The sequence below is a fragment of the Pipistrellus hanaki genome (genome assembly GCF_964339955.1).
Source record: "Pipistrellus hanaki genome assembly, chromosome: 1".
In the NCBI taxonomy this organism is placed as follows: Eukaryota; Metazoa; Chordata; class Mammalia; order Chiroptera; family Vespertilionidae; genus Pipistrellus; species Pipistrellus hanaki.
Genome location: NC_140503.1, coordinates 158,064,845 through 158,089,708, shown reverse-complemented (window position 1 = coordinate 158,089,708; position 24,864 = coordinate 158,064,845). Strand labels below are relative to the sequence as shown.

The following is a 24,864-nucleotide window of genomic DNA, read 5'->3' as shown; positions in this document are numbered from 1 at the left end:
TAAAAAATGTGGCAGAGACGGTTTGGTGCATTTTACAGAGATCTTTTTGATGCATTAGTGTTGAACTTTGCAGATGGTGGGCAGTTAGTAGTATAGGATATTCTCTAAAAGTACTTTCTGTGGTCTGACTCTGCACCCTCCCTTGGGTCGCACCAATGCGTGGACTTGTTTTGTATGCAGTCTGCTGCTGCAAATCACTACATGAACTGATGTTTTTGCTCCCCAAGTGGGGACTCCTGGGTTGACCAGAAAGCTGGCATTGAGGCCCTAGGAGCATGGCCTTTGTCAGCCAGCCAGACATAATGGGAGCAGGGCCCAGTATCGGGGATAAAATGGCTACTTCGGTGCAAGTTTATTTACAGCCTGTCCTTGAAAGAAACTAATATAAAGAGCCCCTTTGCACATTAGAAATGACTTGTGAATCCAGAGGGTGTTATGGAGTCATTGACCTCATCTGTAAATTTTTAAAAAGACTCTAAAATAAGCATCGAAAGGTCCTGGCTGTGTTGCTCATTTGATTAGAGCACTGTCCCAAGGTTGCAGGTTCCTTGGTCAGAGCATATGCAAGAATCAACCAATGAATGCATAAATAAGGGGAAAAACAAATCCATCTTTCTCTCTCCCTCCCTCTTTCCCTCCTTTCCTCTCTTCCTTCCACCCTCCATCTTTCCTCTCTCTTTCTCTAAAATCAATAAATGGAAAAAATTAAGGATTGTAGCATAGTTTTTATAAGTTGATAAGCAGCTTCCTGGTATTGGCCATCCCTCGTATTGAGGTCCTTAGGCAAGGACAGACCTGTGTAGATACATTTAACCAAACATATCTTTTATGCTCTGAGATCGCTCCACTGACAAAGGATACTACCTGGATTGTGGCTGTGTGCCTCTTTGAGACTAAGGATCATAAGGAATTACAAGTGATTGTGAGTGACCACACTTTAGCACGCCTTCTTTGTTGTTTTTTTTGCACAGCCTGAAAGCTCTTTGCAGACCACGGTTGAGAACATAAGCTTTGGTGCCAGCCAAACCTGCCTTTGAATTTTTAGATTTACCATCTATTTTTAGATTAATCTGACCTGTTTTTTGTGTGTCTCTCCCCCCCCCCCCCCACACACTTGGGAAATGGAGTTAATAATCCCCCTTTCACAGAGTCCTAGAAATGAAATAGGACACATTTGATGTGCCTAAATCAGGGCCAGCTGAATAACAGATGCTAAGTGGTGGCAGTCTTGGCCAGGCCGCCGCTGTCATTGCCATGGTGTTTTGGTAAGCCTAACGTGAAACATACAGCCCAGAAAGAGGGTATTCTCTTGTAGTCCTCAGAATCACCTAAAAACTCGTTCAACATCAGATCTACTAACTTGGAAACTTTTGGGGTGGGTCTGTGCAATCTGTTTTAACAAGCCCCTGGTTGATCCTGATGTGCACTAAAGGTTGGTAACCTCTTATCTAATGCAGTGAGTGCTCTGTGGGACTTGTAACTCACTGTGTTCCACCCGGGACATTGAGGAGAGAGGGTCTGACAAGGCTGACATTGGTGAGGTTATCCTGTGAGAGCAAGAGTGCATTTTTTTCTTTCATACCAGGGGGCGGAAAAAAGCCTTTAATTAAATGAAGCAATAGTCAACTTGTAATTATTCAATGGTAATTACAGAGTCTATGAATCGTGCGGGACATTTACTGCTTCCTAAAATCCCCCATTTAAAAAATTTCCATCCACCTTCTCCCTGCTTGCACCTTGTTTTAAAAACAATGATATGTATGTAGAGGTTGAACAATGGTTTACTCATGCTGTGAATTGTGGTCATGTTTTTTAAAATTTATGTTTCCCCTGATTTCAAATGGAACTAAAAAAAGGAATGTATTCGCCTAGTCATTTTACCAAGCCATTTCTTAAACCATTGCAAACTTGGAAATAAGTAAAAGCCCAATAAATCCAAAAACTACCCAGGACAACTGGCAAAACCCTGTTAGTTACAAGGAGAAGTTAGGCAACCCAGGAGGAAGAGTGCTCACAGCCTCCCTTATATAGCCCTGGGACTGTGGACGCCACTTCCTGTTCTGCCTTCCTCCGCCTGCCCAGGAGGAGCCTTGGGGAGTGAGGCCAACAGGGAGTTGCCCATCAGTGTGGGTGAGCGTGAGTTTCTCTCAAAGTCTAGGCTTCAGAAAACTCATCCTACCAATGACGCTCAAGTTGTCTTTACTCACCTGACTATTTTTGGGTCTTTCAGTTGAAGGGGAATGGTGAATAAAGAAAAGAAAAACAGGTTCAATGTCTGTTTTAAAATTGGCATAGTATTTATTACATCTGCTAATAAAATCCTGGTGTGGGTTAAATGTTTTTGCCTTTTTATATTTTTATTGATTTCAGAGAGGGAGAGGGGGAGAGAGACAGAAACATCTGTGGTGAGAATTATTGATCAGCTGTCTCCTGCAAGCCCTCAAATGGGGATCGAGCCCACCACCCAGCAGATGCCCTTGACTGGAATCAAACCTGGGACCCTTGAGCACACAGGCCAAAGCTCTATACAGTGAGCCAAACCACCTAAGGCTAAATGCTTTTTTAAACAAAAGAAGTAAAACCTTAATTAACCAGAATTCTTAATTTAACAGGACTTCCTCCCTGTGGGAGGCATGATTTTTGAACCACATAGCAAGAAAGCCAGTGTTAGCAATTTTGTAAAATTGGGGTTTTCTCATTTCTGTAGCAGTTTTTATTACTTTAGAATGGAAATGTAGAAGTGTGTTAGAAACTGATGCTGATTGATTTAGAAGTAGTTTAGTACTTTTAAATCACTGTAGCTTTTCTTAAAAGATGTGTGTGTACGTGGCAGGAAAATTGAGGAACCCGAGCAGCCTGATGGTTGAGGTGCTTGCTTTTCAATATGGAACTGAGAATTTTGCCATTTGGGGTTCCTTTTTCTGAGACAAAAGTGGCAGTTACTCAGACGTGGGAAAAACTCTGTAAAGCAGAACCAAACTGTATAAACACTCACAAGTGAATAAAGCTTCAGGGACTGCACTGTTGTAACCAGCATAGTCTGGAAAGAGGGGCCAGGCAGATGCCTTGGGATCTGGTCCACTGCAGGTAGGTTTAGGAAAGAAGCTTGGAGTTCAGGTTGCTCAGAGACAGTCTCATGCCCCACCCTGCCCTGCAAACAAATAGGCTGAAAAGCAAGTTTGAAGGAAAAAAAGAAGTTATTTCCTGATCAGCCCTCTTTCTTGGCTGCCATGGTTGTGTGTTCATGTTACATACTTTTTGAGCCAACAGGAGTAATTACCAAAATCATAAAATAATTTGTAAGGAATTCTAGAATGGTCATCATGCCCATTGTGCTATTCTCTCCCAGAAGCAAGTCAGTGAGATTTCTGACTATTAAAGACTACTCACTGTAGCCAGTTTCTGGTTGAATTTCTCCTGAATATTTTCACTGTGTTGTTCACTTTATAGTTTTAAGAGTTTTCTTAAAATATTATATTTCAGCTATCCATCATCTAGGCAAAGTCTCCCCCCCCCCCCCCCCATTGATTTTAGAGAGGAGGAGAGAAAGAAACATCATTGTGAGAGAAACATTGATTTGTTGCCTTCCATATGCACTCCGATGAGGGATTGAACCCTCCTCCGCCAGGATGCCACTCCAGCCAACTGAGCGATACTATTCAGGGCTAGACAAAGTGTTTGATACGATTATCTAAGCACACACCAGTGAATTCAACCAGGTAGTTTAGCCTCTCCCTACCTTCAGATTGTCTTCCAGAGTCAATTTTGTTTTGTTTTGTTAATCCTCACCCAATGATATTTAATGGATGGGAGGCAAGGAGGCAGGGGAGGAGAAAGAGAAATATTGATGTGTGAGAGAGACATAGATTGGTTGGTTGCCTTACATACACACCCCAACGGGGGCAGAGTTCAAAGCTGCAACCCAGGTACATGCCCTAGACTGGGAATCAAACCTGAGATCCTACCATGGGAGGGCTGATGTTCTATCCACTGGGCAACACTGGCCAGGGCCAGGGTGAATATTGAGAGAAAAAAAATACTCGGTGGATTTGAGGAAGCCTTTAGAGTAGGTGACATTGTAATCACTCCTAGAGATTTTTTTGGTAGCTGAAATTTGGGAATGTGGGTGCACAGTCGAGAGAGGCAGAGGAAATGTGTGTAATTAGAAGTTCAGGTTGTTCCTGAGGAGCCAGGGCATAGATTGGTGTGCCTGGAATATAGAGGTGGTTTGCAGGAGAATTATGCTTCCTAGCTAAGCTGGTCCTGGAAGAATTGGTGATCTTTCAATAAAAGAGGGTTTTGTGATAGAGATTAGAGCAAGAGGCTCATCTTTATAGGATATGTTTCAGGAATACTGCCAAGTGGGTGCATGTGGCAGACCTGCTACAAGAGAGTGGGATCATTTCTAGAGTAGATCTGTACTAGACTATGGGGGGAATTCTCTTGCCAAAGTAAGGATTTAGAGTTTATTCTGGCCGGGTAGCTCACTTGGTTGGAGCGTCATTCTGATACACTAAGATTGGACATACAAGAATCAATCAATTAATGCATAATAAAGTGGAATAACAAATTGATCTTTTTCTCTTTCCCCTCCCCTTCTCTCTCTAAAATCAATCAATAAAAAAATAATAGTGGCTTTTTTTTTTCTGCAGTAGTAAAGAGCCATCAAATGCTTATTGTTTTTAAATATGGATAGTGACATGAGAACCAGGGCCATCTTTAGGATTTCTTTCCATGAGACAAGTCTAAATTAGAGGGACAAGATGTGAAGGACGCAGGAAGACCAGTAAGTAAGCTCTTTCTTGTCAGAGGAAATAAGAGAAGTTATGAGAGAGCAGAGAGACCAGGATATAGGGTCAGGGGGTGTGTTTGACATCACGGCTAGAATTTCTAAAGGTACAATAATAAAGACGAGACAACTGAATATTTTCCTACTTATTTATTCAAGTAATGTTGGGGGGAAAGATTCAGTAGATACCTAGAAGTAAAGTTGTTCTTATTTTCCTTGTTATCATGTCTCACATGTGTGAGTTGGCACGAGTAGCTTGTGTTGCTGACATGGGGCAGGCCCACTTTTGGTTTGGGTGCTAGCTAAAACTACAATCTTCTGGCTTTGCTTGTTAGAGAATGCTTTTTAACCTTTTTGGTGCCAGGGCTCATGATTCGGGGTCCACTTTTATGTGGTTTAAATAGAGCAATTGGATGATAAGACTTCTCAGTAGTTAGACTTTCCATCTAACGTTGCATTTTCCCATCCTTGGCATTTGAAATGAGAAATAAAAATGATCTCAAGTTTACATGCCAGAACCCTCTGTAGAATAGGCTGAGTATAAAGTAAATGCTGTTTTGGGCGCCTGGTAATCTTTTAATTACAAAACGAGCCTTTTGATTTTAATCTTCCAAAATGTGCAATACTGATCCAGGAAAACAGCTTTTTTAAAGTTCACATCCTGCTGATTCTTTCAGATGAAAAGCTCCCACCTCTACTCCATAGTTTGCAAGCTGAAAGTAAAAATACCATTAATCTTGTCCCAGCTCCGCTACTTCCTATAAAAGACTCGGGTTTGGAGTCAGTCCTGAGCCACGGAGGCAGCCAGTCGCCCAGAGGGAATGCGTAGGTTTCTGGAGCCAGAACTGAGGCTGGAGGGCCACAGCCCGTTAACTGAGCCTTAGTCCCGGGGTGACCTATGCTCTCTTTACATCGCTTCCCTGCCATCGCTTCTTCTTGACTTAGCTTGCCTCCCTCGAACATGTACATATGCATAGCACAACACGGATACTGGTAAATTTTACTGTTTTTGTTCTTTTGTGACATCTGAAACAGCTTGTACAATGAAGACAGAAACCTGCTTCGAATTAGAGAGAAGGAAAGACGCAACCAGGAAGCTCACCAAGAGAAAGAGGCATTTTCTGAAAAGATTCCCCTTTTTGGAGAGCCCTACAAGGTATTTATTGTATGCTAGAAAGTCTAATTTATCATCCTATTTAACTCTGTGGTGAGAGGGAGATTGAACCACGGCCATGACTGTGAAAAATAAGACAGTTTATCCTAGGGATTATTTCTGAAAACAAATATGAAAATTCCCTGAACTTTGTAAGTCAAAATTGCCCAAGATTGTGGTTCTCTTTTGTAATGTTAGTCTTCCATATGTAGTAATATTTGTCCACGACTGGCTTCTCAGCAAGGAGTTAGTTTGCACTGCACGTTAAATTCTATGCTGCACATTAAATGGAGGCATTTTTTTTTTAATGGCATTATGTAACATGGCTTACTACATGTTGGGTTTTCTTAGATTTCCCCCTGCCAGTATCTAACTTTGCTGTTTTCTTTTTTTTCAGACAGAAAAAGGCGATGAGCTCTCTAGTCGAATACAGAACATGCTGGGAAACTATGAAGAAGTAAAGGAGTTACTCAGTACCAAGTCTCTCACTCATCACTTGGATGCTCCTGAGAACAGGCCGGGAAAGCAGAGGAGCCCTTTGCTTCCCGAGAAGGGGAGCAGCGTCCCACCGCACTCCCTCCACACCCGCGTCCATCACCAGCCTGGGAGCGCTCCTGCCCCTGGACCACTTCCTGGTGGTAACATGAGCCACCATCAAAAGGTGACACAGCCAAGAATGGAACCAATTCCAAGTCTTCACGTGAAAAGCTATGGCGCCCCGGACAGCCAGCACCTGGCCCCAGATCGCCTTGGCCAGGAGGGGTACGGTTCTAGCCATCGAAGGATCGGTGACCGCAGAGCCGAAGGAGACCACTGTGCTTCGACGGCAGACTCAGCTCCCCAGAGGGAGCTCTCTCCCCTCCTCTCCTCTCTACCTTCCCCGTTACCCCCTTTGTCACCTCCACATTCCAACCAGCAAGCTCTTCCCAGGACACAAGGAAGCAGCAAGGTCCACAGCAGTAACAATAACAACAGTAAAGGCTGCTGCCATGCCAAATCTCCCAAGGACCTGGCCGTGAAGATCCGGGACAAAGAGACCCCTAAGGACAGTCTGATGGCAGTCTCCAGCCTGGGAGTGGCCCCTCCCCAGCCACCTTCTCAGTCTTTCCCCCCGCCCCCCCTCCCCTCCAAGAGCGTTGCAATGCAGCAGAAGCCCACGGCTTATGTCCGGCCCATGGACGGTCAAGATCAGGCTCCTAGCGAGTCTCCCGAACTGAAACCGCTGCCGGAGGATTACCGGCAACAGACCTTTGAAAAAACCGACTTAAAAGTGCCTGCCAAAGCTAAGCTCACCAAGCTGAAAATGCCTTCTCAGTCCGTTGAGGTGAGTGGAATGTCATATCTGGGCCACTGTCCCTGTGCAGAGAGGTTCTAGATGGAAGTTCTGGAGAGTTGGGGGCGGGGTGTCAGTAGCTTTTGAATAAGGAAATTCCTTTTTGCACTTAGGATATTGTTGACCTACCAGAAATTCAGGTCTAAGATGGAATACTGATTGGCAGATACTGAAATGTGATTTGCTGAGAGGTTTAAAAAAATCGTTTTATTGAGCCACAATTTACATGCAATAAAATATAGAGATCGTGAGAGTGCGGGTCGCTGTTTTGAAAAGTGTGTACACCTGAATAAGCCAATAATGTAGAGGACATTTCTAACATGAGAACATTTCATAGAATGATTTGGGCTGTGTTGCTTTTGTTTTTTTTGTTTGTTTGTTGTTGTTTTTTTGGTTTGTTTCAGGGAACACTGGCTTCTTTAGCACTGTAAAGAAAATAAATTTTTTTTGTTTCCTCAGCCCCAGTTAGTTTTTCTTGAGGTCAAAACCATTAAAAAAGTCAAAACAAGGCCAAAATGTTGAAAGCAAAGCATTACTTTTTAAAGGTTTGTGCCTTGTAAATGGTTAAGAAACTTTGAAACTAAAGTTCTGTTCTAATGTATTTACTACCTAAGAAAGAAGAGGGGGATGTGTGGTGACATTAGAGTGAGTTGCAAATATAAACAGAATGTTTTTCAACTATGGCTTTTTGAAGTAACCAAAATACTGTACCTTTTTTTTTTTTTTTTTTTAATACTGTACCTTTTTAAACAAAGAAGTTCCCCTTTCTGCCCCCCCCCTTCCCCCCGTAAATGGCAGCATTATGTTTGAATGAGGTGAGTCAGAGAACACATCCTATCACTGAAATTCTAAATTAGTGCTAGTGACTCCAAAATCCAGATCAAGAGAGTCAAGTAAGTGTTTGAAGTAAATTTTTTAAAGTTTATCTGTTAAAGACTGTGGTTTTGTTACATCTGTTGGATAAACGTTTTAATGTGCGTATCCATTTCTCAAAGAGTGTGTACCTAGAAGGCAGTCTTACATAGTGCTGGAAGGTAAAATTCCTCAAGGTTAAAAAACAGATTCCAGGATCCTTAGCTGCAAAGATAACCCTTATCTTGAAGGAGGAAAAGCTGTTCCTGGGTTTAGAACAGGCTAGGGTTCTGTCTGCAGTTTGCTCTTGAGCTCTAGTGTCTCCAGACGTCTTCAGAATGGGACTTGTTCCGTGGCTGAGGGAAAATGAGAAAGGGCCGAAAAAGGAAATGGTAGAAATGACCAAGTTGGCAGAACCCTGCCTTTAACTCCATGTTATGAAGATTCACCGGAATGAGCCATTTATTGCACATTTTTGTGCTATGATGGGATTTAGGAGAAGGGAGCCAGAATGAAGGCGGGGAAAGATAAAGCGAGGCTCTCCCTCCCCACAAGGAGGGCCAGTCAGCCTGCCTTATAATTAAGATAGTAAATAACTTACTGGGATTTACTTTGTTTTATTTGTTAAACAGGATCTGTTCTATTTTCCCAGTTAAAACACACACCACACACACACACACACACACACACACACACACACACACACTTTAACATTAATTCTTTAAAAAAAAATCTAGATAACTAAAAATGGCTTTAAAACAATTTTAAGATAAAATAGCAAATATTTGTATTGTCCACCAAATGCCCAACCAAAAGGCTTACGTGCAGGGTAGGATGCCAAAAAAGTACTTCTCTAAGCCCAGGAGACAGAGTACAGTTGAGTATAGACTATCTGCTACCAGGTGCTGGAGCAAGTTTAAAGTGTCAGCCGCAAGACAGCAAATCCTGTAAGTTCAGCAGTAGGCTTCCCAGTAGCCTTTTAGGAAAGAGGATCCTAGTTTACTTCTTGCTTTTTTGGTAAAATGAATAAATGAATGAATGAATGAATGATAAATTGCGCTGAGATTTCTTCAAGATTTTATTTCGTACATAATTTCAAATACCTACTGTGTAGGTTAGATGGCTCTTGCATATTTTTTGAGTGGACATTTGAAATGAACAAAATCCTCCATAAGCTTGGTGATTGGAAAATGGGGTTTTCTTTGCACAAGTGCACATGCTATCAACAATTGAGTAGAGATAAACTTTTCATCTTCGGCCTGTGTTTGCAGTCAGCATTCATTTTAATTCTGCGGCACTCTCGGCAGCCACAGTGCCAGCCCCATGGGAGGCCCTAGGCAGTGCTGGTTTGGGAGGTGAAGCTGAGGGCTCAGGCAGATGGAGGGCTTAGGATGTCCTTTGTGAGGACAATTAGGAGCCAAGAGCTTGAATGAAAGGGAATTAAGTGTGTGATGCAGGGCTATTGGTACTTTTCTGGCTAGGTTTTGGATTTAATTTAGCTTTTTAAACTAAAATCTCCCATGTCACATACTTAGCATTAATTTTCTGTTCACACACCCAGTTAAAGGTTTATTTTTAAGAAAATGTAGGTTGAATTTAAGATCCCAAATTTACTATTCTGGTGACTCCAAGGAAAGCATAGAGATTGGGGACTAAAAGCAGGGAGTTAAACACAAAGCAAGTGAACTCAGAATATTAGCGATATCCCAGCTAATTGTGGTTATTGGGACCAAAGGACAGAATGAGAGGCAGAAGGGGAAGATGGCTGTTGGTAGAGCTGTGAAGAGAGGCTGGTTTATCTTTATTTGCTTAGTTTGTCCTAAGGCAAGTCAGAGGAGGTTTTCTTTCCCTGTTTTCTGAATGTGGGGGTGAGGGTGGAGGTTGTGGTTTGCTTCAATGCTCTCCTTTCCCCACTGTTTTCTTGAAACAATATTTAAAAAGTGAACCGAAATGGAAAAGTCATCTGGTCTCTTTAGTGTTCCTTCCGACACAAGACACATGAGTGTGGTTCCCTCCACTACTTTACACTACTTCCTGTCCTTTCACTTCATGGGAAATTCTTGGTTTGTATATTTTAGTTGGTTTTCCTAAAAAATGATGCTTTTCTGGGGTAAGTCATTCTTATATTTAAAACTTAATCTTTCCTAAAATCCTAGAAAAAAAAAATTATCAAAAGGTCAATGTTATGACTACATAGAGGCCTGGCCTGCAGGAGACTGCAACTCGGTTTTCTCCGGGTGTGTCCATTTTAGTTTTGTGTCAACTGGAAGATGTAGAGCAGCTTAACATGACCCATCTGAGGGCAAAGCCAGTCTTGGCTGGTCTCATGTGGGTAACTCCCAGCCTTAGAGTTACACATCAGACATTGCCCTGCTCTTGTGGAAGCTTGAGAACCCTTTGTATTTTCCTTTTCTGCCTAAAGGTAACAAAAGAAAGTCAGAGAAAACCACAGCATCCCTGTGTGAGTGTTCTAGAAGGGAGTGCTGAGAGATATGGGACTTATGAAATAAGCATTTTATTGAAAGGGAGAAATGGAATAAGCCGAGGTATGTATTAAATTATATACTGGACTTAAACTATTAAAATTGTAAAGATAAACCTACAGCCCTTTTCATTTAGCAAATAAGGCCCTGGAGGGTGAGGCAACTTCATTTTGCTAAATGTTATAGTTAGTAGCAGAGCCAGAGCTAGAACTCCTAATTCTGTGATCTTTGTACTTTTACTTGTTGCCAACTATGATGGGAGGATTTTGAGCAGTGAAGTGAAATTTTTTATTTTTTATTTTTAGTTTTATTTTAAATAAATCTTTATTGTTCAGATTATTACAAATGTTCCTCTTTCCCTCCCTCCCCAATTGCTACCCTCAACCATGTTCCCTCCCCACCCCCCATTGTCCTCATCTATAGGTGCACAGTTTTTGTTCAGTCTCTTCCCGCACCCCCCACTCCCCTTTTCCCCCAGAATCGTCAGTCCACTCCCCTTCCATACCTCTGATTCTATTATATTCACCAGTTAATATTGTTCACCAGTTTTTTTTTATTTCCCTTGGCTTTTAGCTTCACTTGTTGATAGTTACATATTTGTTGATCATAATTTTTGTCTTTATCTTCTTCCTCTTCCGAAAGAACCCCCTTCAGCAATTCATATAATTCTGGTTTGGCGGTGATGAATTCCTTTAGCTTTTTTTTATTTGTGAAGCTCTTTATCTGGCCTTCGATTCTGAGTGATAGCTTTGCTGGGTAGATTATTTTTGGCTGTAGGTTCTTGCTATTCATCACCTTGAATATTTCTTGCCATTCCCATCTGGCCTGCATGGTTTCTGTTCAGAAATCAGCTGACAATCCTATGGGTGCTCCTTTATAGGTAACTACCTGCTTTTCTCTTGCTGCTTTTAATATTCTCCCTTTGTCTTTCGCTCTTGGAATTTTAGTTTTTTAAAAGATCATTCTGGTTCCTTGGTGGAGAATGACTTGGAGGGGCAAGGGTGGGCAGAAAACAGGGAGAACAGTAAGGGGTGAGCAGTGATGACGGTGGCTTGGAGTTAGGATGGTAGTAGTGGACATGGTGAGAAGTGGACAAGTTCCAGATATGTTTGGCAGGGAACGATAGGGCTTTGTGATTGATTGGAGATGGGAGAGGGCCTGAGGTCTGAGGGATAGTGAGGCATCAAGTGAGGCTCTTAGATTATTTATTTATTTATTTATTTATTTATTTATTTGAAAGGTATGGATGGTGGGATAATACTAGCTACTTGGGATGGAGTTGACTTGGGTGGAACAGGTTTAGCATAAACCATGTATTAAGTTTTTGAGATGCTGTTATATATTCAGGTCAGACTTGGCAGTTGGCAATCCATAAGTAGTAGATCAGCCCAGAGAAAATGTTAAGACTGGAAATAATAAATTCCGGATATGTTTGCATGTATGTAGTTAAGGCTTTGGGTAGAAAGAAGTGACCTGTTAGGTCTTCAGAAGCAAAAAGTGGAGATCATCTGGGGAGCTTGAGAATCTCTCCATCAGTGGAAATTACAGTTTTGTTTTTGTTTGTTTGTTTTAGGGTTTGAAAGTATAGATGGCAGTGATATAATTAGTCTTAATTTACGTCCCAAATAACTCATTGGTACTTAGTAGAAATTACTATCAATTTGCCATTGCTTCTATCTCCTTATATGGTCCTACTCTGTTCTGATCCTCATGAATCTGACTTTGAGTCCTAGTGGTCTCTGATTTCCACAAAGTATTGCTCTTTTCCTTGTGACCTTTCAGGACATCATTTGGGAATGTTTTCAGTTACCAAGTGCTTCCACCTGAATTCCAAGACTGTAGTGTCATCTGCAGCTGGGAATTAATTCCTTGTTGGACCACTTTGACTCATGGCAGTTCTTGCCTTCTGTTTTCAGCCCAGCAGGGTGAAATAATCCACAGTGGGAAACTGTGATAGTGATTCACTTTGCACTTAGGTGCACACACAATCTTCCCTACTTCTATATTTAGCTCTTATTATCCTAAACCTCGAAAGAGGAACTGTCCTATTATGAAATGATCTAAACCTGCAGGCAGCTAACTTTTGGTCTGTCAGTGGTATGTGTCCTGCTGGTGCAAAACTCAAAATACAATTTGAAACCCCAATGTCTTCCATATACAATACATCATCATTTCAGCAACTTTTAACTCAGATATCTTGAGTACCTACTGTTGGCCAAGTGCTGAGGACAGGGGTATAGTGGTAAGCAAAGCCAGGTGGTTCTGGTCCTAATGGACCTTAGCTATCTAGTTAGCAACTGACATTATTCAAATAACCGCTCTGATCAATGTGTGAGAACTTGGACAAGTGCTAAAAGGAAATTACACAGACAAAAGATTGACAAAGGGTACTGTGACTTAACTGAAGGAGGTCAGAGAATTCTCTGTTTGAGCGAGACCTGAACATTGAGTAGAAGTAATGAAAATGAGGGATTCTCTTGACCGCCCGCACTGCTGTGACAAAATACCATGTACTAGGTGTCAATGAACAATGGAAATTTACTTCTCACATTTTGCAGGCTGGAAGTCCAAGATCAAGGCACCAGAATGGCCATGTTCTCTTGAGGGGACCTGCTTTCTGGTTTTCAGTTGGTTCCTCCTCATTGTGTCTTCCGATGGGAGAAGGGGTAGGGGTCTCTCTGGAACTTCTTTTATGCGGCACTAAACCCAGTCAGGATGACTTGACCCTCATTACTTAAGTATTTCTCCAAAGCCCCACCTCTGACTATTATTACTTTTGCAGTTTAGGATTTCAACATAAACATAAACATTCATACCATAGCATGCATAGCAGGTGTGTTAGGGGTTAAGCAACATCAGTGTTGCAAGCATAGGTAACAGTACGTGCCAGTGGCTTACTTCACGTGATGAACAGATACCTTTACAACAAGTCCTCCTGGGTTATAAGCCCAGTACTGTAGATCAAAGGGAAATTTTGCATTCATTCTGGAACTTGGCAGCACATCATAATCACCTGGGGAAGCCTGTTAAAAATACAAACTGGTAAAAAATAAAAATTCCCTAGGAGACTGATTTGGCAGGTATACAGGTAGGCTCAGAGTTCTGTATCTGATTCTCCTGAGATTTGTTCTAGAGCCTGGAAACAAAACTGTTCCAGAGAGCTGATAACAGGCCACAAGGAGTGAGATAAGGGCTCCTCCCCAGTGGTTCCAGTCTTCCGAGTGGGCCTCGGGCCAAGGATTGCAGGAAATTGATGGGGCTTTTTCCCTAAGTTGGACATGAGAGTAGCTTTTGGGGGAAAACCAAGGGAGTAGGACCTTAAACGACACTATTCTCTTTCTCCACAGTTCATGGTTTCCTTTCTTGTGCCCCCAATATTTCTCTGTTCATGGGAAAGTAAGATTCTGATACAACCTTATCTAGCTTTTCTCCGTTTTCTAAAAATGTTTTTAGTATATTCATTATAATAGCACATTTAAATTAGATTCCATGAGCTAGCTCTTAGTTTGGCCAGACATACATGACTTACATGTTTGTTAGGAAAATTATAGCAAGGTTATTTGTGTACACAATTAGCTGATGCTGAGTGACTTGAGCAGAATACTTCAATCTATGAGAAATATTGAATAGTAAGTAGCTTGTATTTGCTTAGAGGGTGGCTAAATTTTTAACCCTAAATATGTAAATATAAAGGTTAAAAAGTAGTAGTAGCAAGTGACAATTTATTGCAGAAGCTGCAAATAGCTAGAAGGCTAGCTTGGGTCTATAGACATCTTTGTTTTCCCTATATTGTATGCCCTGCCCCCAACTCCCTTGAGCCAATATTTACAAACTGGAGAATTCTGGTGAAAATTCAAATTTTCAGTTTCACCAGCTAGACCTGAGTAGAAACTGCCACCTTTTATTTCCTAATCCTGGCCAAAAAAAAAAAAAAAAAAAAAAAAAAAAGAGTTTTTAATTCCTCATTGGAGGTTATGTTTTCATTGATTCCCCCCCCCCCCCTTTTTTTTTTTTTAGAGAGAGAGAGAGAGAGAGAGTAAGGAAGAAGAGAGATACATAGGTATGAGAGTTGTCTGCAGCACACACCCTGCTGACTGGGGATCGAACCCATAACCTTTTGGGGTACTGGACAGCACTCCAACCAGCTGAACCAACTGGCCAAGTCGAATCCTGGCAATTTTTTGAGTTTGGAGAAATACTTTAAACTCTGAAGGAATCATTTAAAATATCATAGGCAAAATATATATTTTTTAAAAAGCTCTAAAACTGCTAGAAATGAGTTAGTGCAAAGAATAGAATTGCTTATAGTAGCCCGAGAACAAATCGCACAGTTGAACCTTGAAAATGTTTTTTGAGTGGTATTAATTAGAGCTGTTTTCTTTGTATGTTTTACTTTCTATTCCTTCTCAAAATGCCAGAAGTACATTTGGTACCAGGATAAGAAATTCCTGTTCCTCCTTGTTGTTTTCACACTTTAGATGTTTGTGGAGGGTTATTGGATCCCCCCTGGGTCTCTCACGTTGTGCCTTTGCCAAGATGTAGACATTCAACTCTTCAGAATCTTTCCAGGCTGTGCACTCTCCCAGGCTCTCACGTAGCCACCCCAGTCATTTTAGCTCTTCTCTAGATTAATTGTTTTTTATTTTGAGCCAACTGATAATCTTCAGGGACAGAAAACCAGATATTCCACCGGGAGTTGTGTGGATGACTTGAGTTTGGTTTTTTGCTGTTTTGGTAGGGGGTGACCAATACTCATGAGATACTGAAGCAGAATTCCTTTTAAGAGAGGATTCTGGTTCATGTTATCATAAGTTTATTTTTTGACCTTGTATCTCTCCTCTCCACTTGCCAAGGTCTATTTGAAAATCATTATTTTCCAAGGTTAACTTTGCTACACGTTCACATTTTCCAAAAACTTTATAAGCAGCTATTTTTATATGGATGCTGTTCCTTTCTTTAATTGTTGAAATCACTAGGTTGGCAGTCCCCCTCCACCTTCATCCCCCGGAGATTCAGCATCCACACACACCATTAGTTTTTCTCTTGAATTTTATTTAATTCCTTGTTTAAGCTTGGCCTACTTTCCACATTTTTCCCCCTGACCTCGTGGTAATTTGTCAAGCCCATTCTAATCTCCTTCATCTCTTTGGCTGAAGGGTTTTGAGGTTTAATGTTTTAATCTAGGGGCCTCAGTATTTAAGTAATTAGAGGTCCTATTTCTAGCTGTGTCCCTTAGATAAATCACCTTAGGGGTTTTCTGTTGTTGTGTTGTTTCCACTGCAAATAATAGAACTCTGAAAATTCTATTGGCAAGAATTTGAAGCTTTAAATCGAACTCTGTGATTTAAGAAAGGAAAGCATTCTATGGTTTTCAGCTTTCTTGAAGTCATTCTTAAAAACTCAAGCTTCATGGATTCTCCTTTTCTTTACAGCTCACTTTTTAAAATACTCCATCCTAAAGCAAATATTTGCTATAGCATTTTAGAAAAAGTTTTTTTTAATAGAATTTAATGCTATAATTAAATTTCTTCCAACATTTTTCATGCTTGAGAACATATTAACTGGTGAAAAAGTTCTTTTGCCAATTAATCTAGAACAGTTCAGTTGTAAAAAAAAAATCACATTTTTTACATTCTGGGTTTCTGCCTTTTCAGTAAACAAATACTTGAATATCCACTAGTCATAAAAGGTGCTAATGGGAGAGAAAGATACTTGCAAAGTGAATTTATTACATAATGTAGAAAATAAAGTATAACCAGTCTGGAACTGTTAAGCATAGAAAGCTCACACTGTTCTCTTGTTCATTTTCTGGTGGGAGCTGTTCCACATGCTTCATGTGTATTACCTCATTGACCTCACAGCCCTCCCACGTGATAGGCACTCCGATTATCGCTTAGTCTTACAGAGCTGCAGCTTTTGTCCTAGCTCACTGAGGCTGCAAGTGCTGGATGCATCCGGATCCAAGTATTCTGGCTCTAGTCCACACCCTTAACTGTGACACCTGCATTATGTCCTCTTTCAAAAGAGGACACTATACATTTTTTTAGAGTTTTCTTTTGAAGTGTCTGGATATTGGTGAGAGGATTAGGGAAAGAAGAGACATGGAGGCAAGACATGGTGAGAAGTCTAGTAGGAGTTCAGGGAGATGGGTAGAGGCAGTGCAGAGCAATGGGAAGGTGAGTCTGCATGGTGAAAATGGAGCCAGTTTCTGAAGTTCTTTCATTGTTTACTGAGTTATTTATCCAATAACTGGAGTCACTAATAAAAAGGAGAAATTAGCCCTGACCGGTTTGGCTCAGTGGATAGAGCATCGGCCTGCGGACTGAAACGCCCCAGGTTCGATTCTGGTCAAGGGCATGTACCTTGGTTGCAAGCACATCCCCAGTAGGGGGTGTACAGGAGGCAGCTGATCGATGTTTCTCTCCCATCAATGTTTCTGACTCTCTATCCTTCTCCCTTCCTCTCTGTAGAAAATCAATAAAATACTTTTTTTTTTTTTTAAAGGAGAAATTACTTTAACTTTATTGCATGGTGTTACAACTCTGAGATCTTGGGCAAGGAACTTAACCTTGCTGTGCTGTCAGTTTATTCATATGGTCTGCGAGACCACTGGACTGAGGCCTTCTGTACAAAGTGCCTAGAGCAGTGCTTGGGACATCAGAGCTCAATAGGTGGTGGTAGGAGTGTCTAGAGTTAAAATTTGAACTGGGCTTAAAGGAAAAGAGTAGGATTTTGACAGTTATCATATTGAGAAATTAGTGATATTGAGGGTGTAGGCAGATTCTGAATATATTAACTTGTTCATTGGAGGATACTTGAGAAGTGTAGATGGGATTATATCTCAGGGACCAGGAATTCCCACTTAAGATGTTCTAGGTCCGTGGTTGGCAAAGTGCAGCTTGCGAGCCACATGTGGCCCTTTGGCCCCTTGAGTGTGGCTCTTCCACAAAATACCACGGCCTGGGCAAGTCTATTTTTAAGAAGTGGCGTTAGAAGAAGTTTTGAGTTTAAAAAATTTGGCTCTCAAAAGAAATTTCAATCGTTGTACTGTTGATATTTGGCTCTGTTGACTAATGAGTTTGCCGACCACTGTTCTAGGTGAATAAAGCCCTAAAATTTGATTTTTATGTGTTAAAAATAAGCAAATGAAAAGCCCAGGGAAAGACAGCATTTGCTTAGGGGTTATCAAGCTCTTAAAAACTGGTTTATCAGGATGAGGACACCACTCCCCGCAGTGGTTTCCATTTTCCACCCCTGCCTGATGGCACAGGGGCTGCAAGCTCACTCCTGAAGAGCCGCATTCTCATAGTTTGGCAATCCCTGGTGGAAATGTTTCACTTTATAAAGACGTGCGCACTGGGAAACATTTTACTGCCTCCCCCACCCCTGTTTAATTTCCAAAGCACTTGCTTATTTGTTTCTCTCTCGATTGTCACAGCAACCTTGAGCATTAGGCAGGGCAAGTTGGCACGAATCACCATTTTATGTGCCATGGAACTGAATCTCTAAGAAGTCTAATGATTTGAGCTTGTTAATGGCAGAGATGGGGTGCAAAACCAGGACCCTAGGCTGCTAGTTCTCTTACCATTTTCTACAAAAATTGGTTTCTGTGGAGTAACGATCCTTTGTGTAATGCTTTTATTTATTTGTTTGTTTAATTTATTGGGGTGACATTGGTTAATAAAATTATATAAGTTTGCCCTGGCTGGGTGGCTCAGTAGGTTGAAGCATTATTCCGTATACCAAAAGTTTGCAGGTTCCATTCCCAGTCGTGGCACATATGGGAGGCAATTGCTGTTTCTCTCTCACATTGATGTTTCTCTCTTTCCCCCTTCTCTCTGAAAATCAATAAACATATCCTCAAGTGAGGATTACAACAAAATTATATAGGTTCCAGGTGTACAGTTCTATAACATGTTATCTGTATGTTGTATTGGTGTGTTTACCACCCGTGTAACACTTATATCTAAAGTGTCAGGAGCTCTCTGTTTTTCTCTATTGCCTTCATGTCAGCACCTGAAAAATCATGCAGATGTACAAATGACTCAAGTGAGAGGATGGTTAAAACTCAATTTTGGTCATAGTGGTCATAGGCCTGCTCTGAGGACTTGGCTCTGGCTTTTAGAGAATGAGGCTACCAGGTATCTAACTTTCCAGCTCTCTCCAGGTGTGATGACTCAAAAAAAAAAAAAAAAAAAATTCTCGTCTACACCCACCACTTAGCTTTTCTCTTTGATCTCAGAAAAGGCGCTGCCCTGCCCCTGGCACACCACTTTTGGTTACCTTAAACCTTTCTCCCATCACTTGGCTTTTTTCTAACAATGCAGGCATGCAGAGAGTCAGCCTTTCCTAGCTGAATAAACTCTCATTCCTTTGTCTTTCTCTGATCACATCTTTCTTGCTCCCTTCACAGCCGGCATTCTGGAGATAGGAGGTAAACATTCTGTGCCTGCTCCTTCTCCATGTACTTGCTAAACCCATGCTGGCTGGCTGGCGCCTCCACTACTCCACCTCTCTGCACTGCCCGAGCCCCCAGGGTCCCCAGTGGACTACGTCAGGAAATGCTCTTGAGAGTAGCCTGTTGGACCCCTCTGTGGCATTTGACACTTTTGCCCACCGCCGCCTACACACTGCCCTCCTTTGTTGTCTGGGTTTCTCCTCCCACTGGGCTTAATCTCCTTAGGAGACTGCCTTCCCCTCCGTCCTCAGGGCTCTGCTTTCAACCTTCTTTTCTCCTGTAGCTTTACCTGGTGATTTCATGTGCACTTGGGCTTCATCAAGTTTATTTTTCTGGCTTAAAACGCCCAAGTTTTCTGAGCTCTAGATCCTTTTATCCAACTATCGACTTGACTTTTCTTGTAGATTTTGCGCAGGAACTCAAATTCAACCTGCCTACCAGATTTAATTATGTTTGCTTTCTCCTGCACCTCTTCACACACAGAATATTCTTCTGGTCATCGGCATCAATTCCTTTCTCTCTTCCACTTGATCCATTTGGTAACCCTATCCTGTGGCGATAACTTGGTAATAAGTATCTATTGAAAGCTGCTTTCTCTTTCTTGCTGCTCCTTCGTTAGTTCAAATTTTTATCACTTTCTTAAACAACTACAACTTCTTTCTAACCGTCTTCCTCCCTTTTGTGGAACAGATCTACTACTCTGTTTCACAAAGGAGTGTTTTTTATTGTGTGAAAACCTGATCTAGTTATCCTAGTTTAAGATCCTTGAGCACCTTTTCATTCATTACCTTCAGGATAAAACTCCAGATTAGCTCCAGTTGCCTTTTTTTGTTGTTGTTCTTGGAGAGGGAGAGGGAGAAACATCATTCTGTTGCCTCCCACACGTGTCCCACCTGGGAATCAATATCTAACCCGACACCTTTTGGTTTGGTGTATGGTTGATGCTCCAACCCAATGACGCTCCAACCCGTTGAGCCACACCGGCCAGGGCCAGTGTCTTCTTGATGAGACTCTTGCCCGTTTCTCCAGGATTGGGTGTGGCCCTCCTGCTGATGTTTCCCAGCTTCAGCTGTAACCACACAGGCTTTTGGAGCTGACTTAACTCCTGTGCTCCTCGTGTCCAGACCTCTAGTCTCAGCACTTCCCCTTGGTATCCCCCTCTGAGTCTTTCTCCAGGTGGTAACATTTTGAGGGCAGGATCATTTGTCTCATACGCTTGTTTCCTGAAGCCAAGTGAGGACTGGGGCAGAGCAGGGCTTTCCTGCTCAGTTCTCAGTTCCAGGAGTTCTTTCACAATTCACTTTGATCTGGAGTCTAAAAGATAGCCTCCTTATCAGTGTTTGTCAGAGCAGGGGCGGGGGAATCATTTTGATACAGGACTGAATTTCCAGCTTACGACACTTGGATGGGAAGCAGGCCTTAAATTCAACCGTTTTTTGAAGGAATTGTTTGGCTTACCATTTCCAGCCTAAGTGTTTCCCAGGTCATTTTAGGCATTGTTGCTTGTGGATTTAAAAATAAGCAGCCTAATCCAATCAGTAGGTGTACTTAGTGGAGTCCCAACCTCATAATTGCTGTAATTTTCATTATTGAATTTGGAGATTAATCAGATAGTTTTATATGACTAAGAAAATAAGATGCTTTCCTCTGTATTAAGTAAGATACTAGATTTCCTGCAGTAAATTTTGGGGCTTATTAATATTAAGTGGTACATATAATAAAGTTGATGCTAATCTCAAAGGATTCTCAATTTTAAACATTTTGCCATTGAATGAATCATTTTGGGAGAATGAGCCAGTCATTTGGCATGGGGTATTAACTCTTCTAGACCATTTGGGTTTCATTAATTGGTATCCTAGTAGCTTAAGAATTATTGACCCTGAAAAATGCCCATCTGGCAGCTTGGGTTTAATTTTTTAGTGAGATTAATTGTCTTCCAGTAAAGGGTAAAACTGAGACACCAGAGTCCTTTATGTGCCTTATATTCTCTCAAGATCCCATTGAACTAGTTGCTAAGAGGAGGGAAAACACTGGTGTGTTGTTCTGAATCTAATTGGGCCCTTTATTATGTTATGACTCACCTACAGTTCAGATTTATTCCATGCAAGTCATGTAAAATAACTACACTGTGGTTTGTTTTGCTTACTTGGTTCATGTTTTTAGTGATCTGTCAGGCTGTGTTTGCCAATCGCTGAAGTAGGCTTTGGCAGGAGTTGGTGCAGTAAAGAGGAGACATCACAGTACAGCAGAGGCTGCCTCGTACTCTGCACCCCCTCCCCCATGCCCCCTCTGAAGGCCGAAGGCCTTTTTAGAATCTCTTTGAAGCAACAGAAGATGTTCATATGTACATGGGGCTGTGTTTAGCTTTAAAAAGAGACTTGTCTCTCCAAAATGAGCATGCTTCCCAGTCTCTCATTTCCCCGTTCCTCCATTTGGGAGAGAAGAAAGCATGAAGGCCAGCATTGGAGAGTGCTCACCCACAGAGGGGCTATGGCGTGGACGGTGTGTTGATTTAGTTGCTAGCATCTAAAAGTACTAGATTTCACATTGAAATCTGGATTTTTATTTATTCTTTTCTTTCTTAAAAACCTGGAAGCTATTGTCTGACCTCTTAGGGCACATAAGTCTGGCTTGCCCCGTCTACACAGCCCCTGCTTGAGTCCTGTGGTTATTGGTGTTCGCATCCTGTGAATAATCTGGGAGTTCCTACATCCTTGTGATTATTCCTTCCTTTGGGCAAGTCCAAGGGATTAGAACCAAACATACCAAAGATATTTATTTTCAGAAGGATTTATAATCAAGGGTGTTTAATGATTGGAGATGGAGCAGTTACAGAAGAAAGATAAGCTTGAGGCCTAGAGGTGTCTTAAAACTTTTCCTTGCCTTCACTAATGAAGAACTTCTAGTTAGAGTAAAAAGTGATTAATTTTTAAAGAAATTATGTAAAATAGGTTCTACTTTTGCTTTTTTATCTTTTGCCCTTATTTTCAAATATGTTTTTCTATAAGCCTATGTGATTCAGGCAATTGTTCATATATTAGTTAAAGAAAAACCCCACAACAACTTTTTGGTTTTCAGGTTTTGCCACTACCTAAAACCATAGAACATGTATTTTTACCTCTTGTCTCCAAGTGGAAATGTGCTCAGTTAGTTTTCTTTTATGTGTAAGAAGGAGGTGGATAGTCAGTCCTGCTCTCTTCAGCTCTAAAATACGGTTCTTTTCTAAAAAGGAGTTTGAATTCTGGTAACTGGACTCTGATGTTTCCTATACCCAATCCAGTAGCATATCTTTTAATACCTTTTGTTCTAAACTACTTTTCTTGTTTTTATAGCGAATAATAGGAAGTTGGTTTTCAGCACCCATTCAGCAAACAAGAGCTGCTTTCCTTCCTTTGATCTTAGCAACATACAGGCCCTCAGCTACAGCAGGCTCTCGAAAAATGTCATTTTGTTTCAGTGTTGTTTTGTCATAACTTAGTAGGGTATGAGTGTGACAGTTTTGGAGAATTTCCAAACTATTTTCTTGTTGGATGTCATTTTTTGCTGAGAACTTTAATGTTTTAATACTTATTTATAACTAGGGATGAATAATAAGTAGGTAATAGAATGTAATCCATGGACCGCTGAAAACTGTGTGGATGCTGTTGGCCGGAAGGAATCTCATCCCATACACCCAAAGGTTGCGGGTTTGGACACATACCCAGGTTGTATATTCCATCCCTAGTTGGGGTTGTGTACAGGAGGCAACTGATCGATGTTTTCCTCTCACATAGATGTTTCCTTCCCTCTTCCCCTCTCCCTTAATCTCTCTTTAAAAAATCAATTAAAAAACATAAATGTATGAGTAAATGTCATAGATTCACCTCTTTCCCTTGGCTTAGAACATGAAACTTAGGTAGTTTTAGTAGATTTGAATGTTAAGGCTTTAAAGAAATGTAAGTGGGAGGTAATGTTCTTAATGGATAACACTGTGGAGACAGAATACCTGGGTTCATTTTTCTCCATCTTTAAATGGGACAGTTCTACCTGAGCTTCAGGGCTGTTGTGAAAATGAAGTTGGATCTCTGCCTCGTAAATAGTAGAGAGTGGGATGCCCCACCTTCCCTTGACATGCATGACAGTGAGAGCAGATTCACACTGTAGGAAAATTGTATGTCTTCCAGTTGTCTTGACTCACTTTACTACTATGCTTAAATGTCACCAGGATATTAAAAAATGTCCTCATGTTTTGGGTTGGTTTGGTGGTGTTTCTTAGTAGTTAGTTTCTTAGTAGTTTCTTGGTGAAATCATAAATTTCTGTGTTATGGGTTTAATTTCACTCAAATTTTAAAACATGATGCATTTTAAAACAAGAGACTTGAATAACTATTCTGCACCACTAATAAGGAATTGAGTACCTAATGTATTTTCAGGGTTCTAGAATTATATTAATTGGTCTGAGAACTACATGGAGGTAGTTCCAGCTTTCATGGGCATCATGACACAAAACGGGGGGGCGGGGGGGGGGTTAGGCGGGGAATGATGGTTCTCAACCGCAGATCATATAGTGTTAATTTTGTGGTCTGGTCACAAATTCAGTAATTTGCGAAGGTTTCCTGAACCTGATAAAGGGGATGGATGGTGACACTTGTATAAACTAATAAAGCAGGATGATTTTGTGAGGTAGGAGAGTCAGCCATCCCTATTCAGTTTTGGGTTCAAAGAGTATTGATTAGTATGTGAACTTTCAAGAGTATAGGGGCATTAGTCTTTATGTAACTTAATGTGATTTAGGAAAAATACATACACTAATCTACGAAACCCAGATCTTCATACATTTTGTTGCTCAGGGGAGGCCAAATAAAAAAAAAAAAAAGAGTTGATAATAAGGTGATTAAGCTAGTGTAGGCAGTATGACATGGTCTGAGAACTACATGGAGGTAATGTCAAAATGACTGAGGTTGGGGTAAAACTGTTTTATACTATATTTTGAGTCATGGAAGAAAATTTTAAAGTTCATTTAGAGATGGAGCAGTGTCACAGAAGAAAGATAAACTTGAAGCGTAGAGGTGACTTAAAACTTTTTCTTGCCTTCACCAATGAAGGACTTCTTCACGTTTGAAGAACTTCCCTCAGTTCAGAACTAAATTTGTTGTCCATTATTTTCTTTTCCCCTACCTCTACCCTGTCCAGCTGACTGTTGTTCTTAATATACGTTTTTAATACTGACAGCTTCTAGTGATACTAGTACTACAAATACCATACTGAAGAAAATTCTCTGAAGTGAGGAATATGTTTTAGAAGGCTTTTACAGTAATATCCCACTTTTGAAATTTAGTTTTGGCTGTGCCAGCAGGTTGTTCTGCAAGTTATTATGTGGTGTGCAGGACTTGAGGAGATTTGGTTTGGACTGTATTATTTGAACATTTTCAGAGGTGAAAACAGTGCAGGGGTTATAGATCTCCCCCCCCCCCCCCCCAATATCAGAATAGGGTAGATTATTACTATATGGTAATGTTAAGATGTAGCTGATTTAGATAAGAGTATTATAGCCTGTGTTTTATTTTCTGTACTTGCAGACCTAATGATGATTTACTGACTAGAGGCTAGGTGCACAATATTTGTGCAGGGGGAGGGATGTCCCTCAGCCCAGCCTGCACCCTCTCCAATCTGGGATCCTTCCAGGGATGTCTGACTGCCCATTTAGGCCTGTTTCCAATCCAGGACTACTAGTTCCCAATCACTCACCTGTCTGTCTGCTTGCCTGCCTGCCCCTAACCACTTCTGCCTGCCAGCCTGATCACTCCCTAACTACTC

At 41.2% G+C, this 24,864-nt stretch overlaps 1 protein-coding gene across 6 annotated transcripts in view; it reads left to right on the top strand.

Moving 5' to 3' along the window:
- AFF1 (ALF transcription elongation factor 1) overlaps nt 1-24,864 on the top strand; it is a 199,450-nt gene that overhangs the window by 101,032 nt on the left and 73,554 nt on the right. For all 6 annotated transcript variants that reach the window (XM_084881675.1, XM_084881677.1, XM_084881678.1 and 3 more), the window contains 2 exons: nt 5,825-5,945; nt 6,340-7,266. In XM_084881675.1, the coding sequence (XP_084737801.1) occupies nt 5,825-5,945; nt 6,340-7,266 (1,048 nt within the window). The remainder of the gene's footprint in view (nt 1-5,824; nt 5,946-6,339; nt 7,267-24,864) is intronic.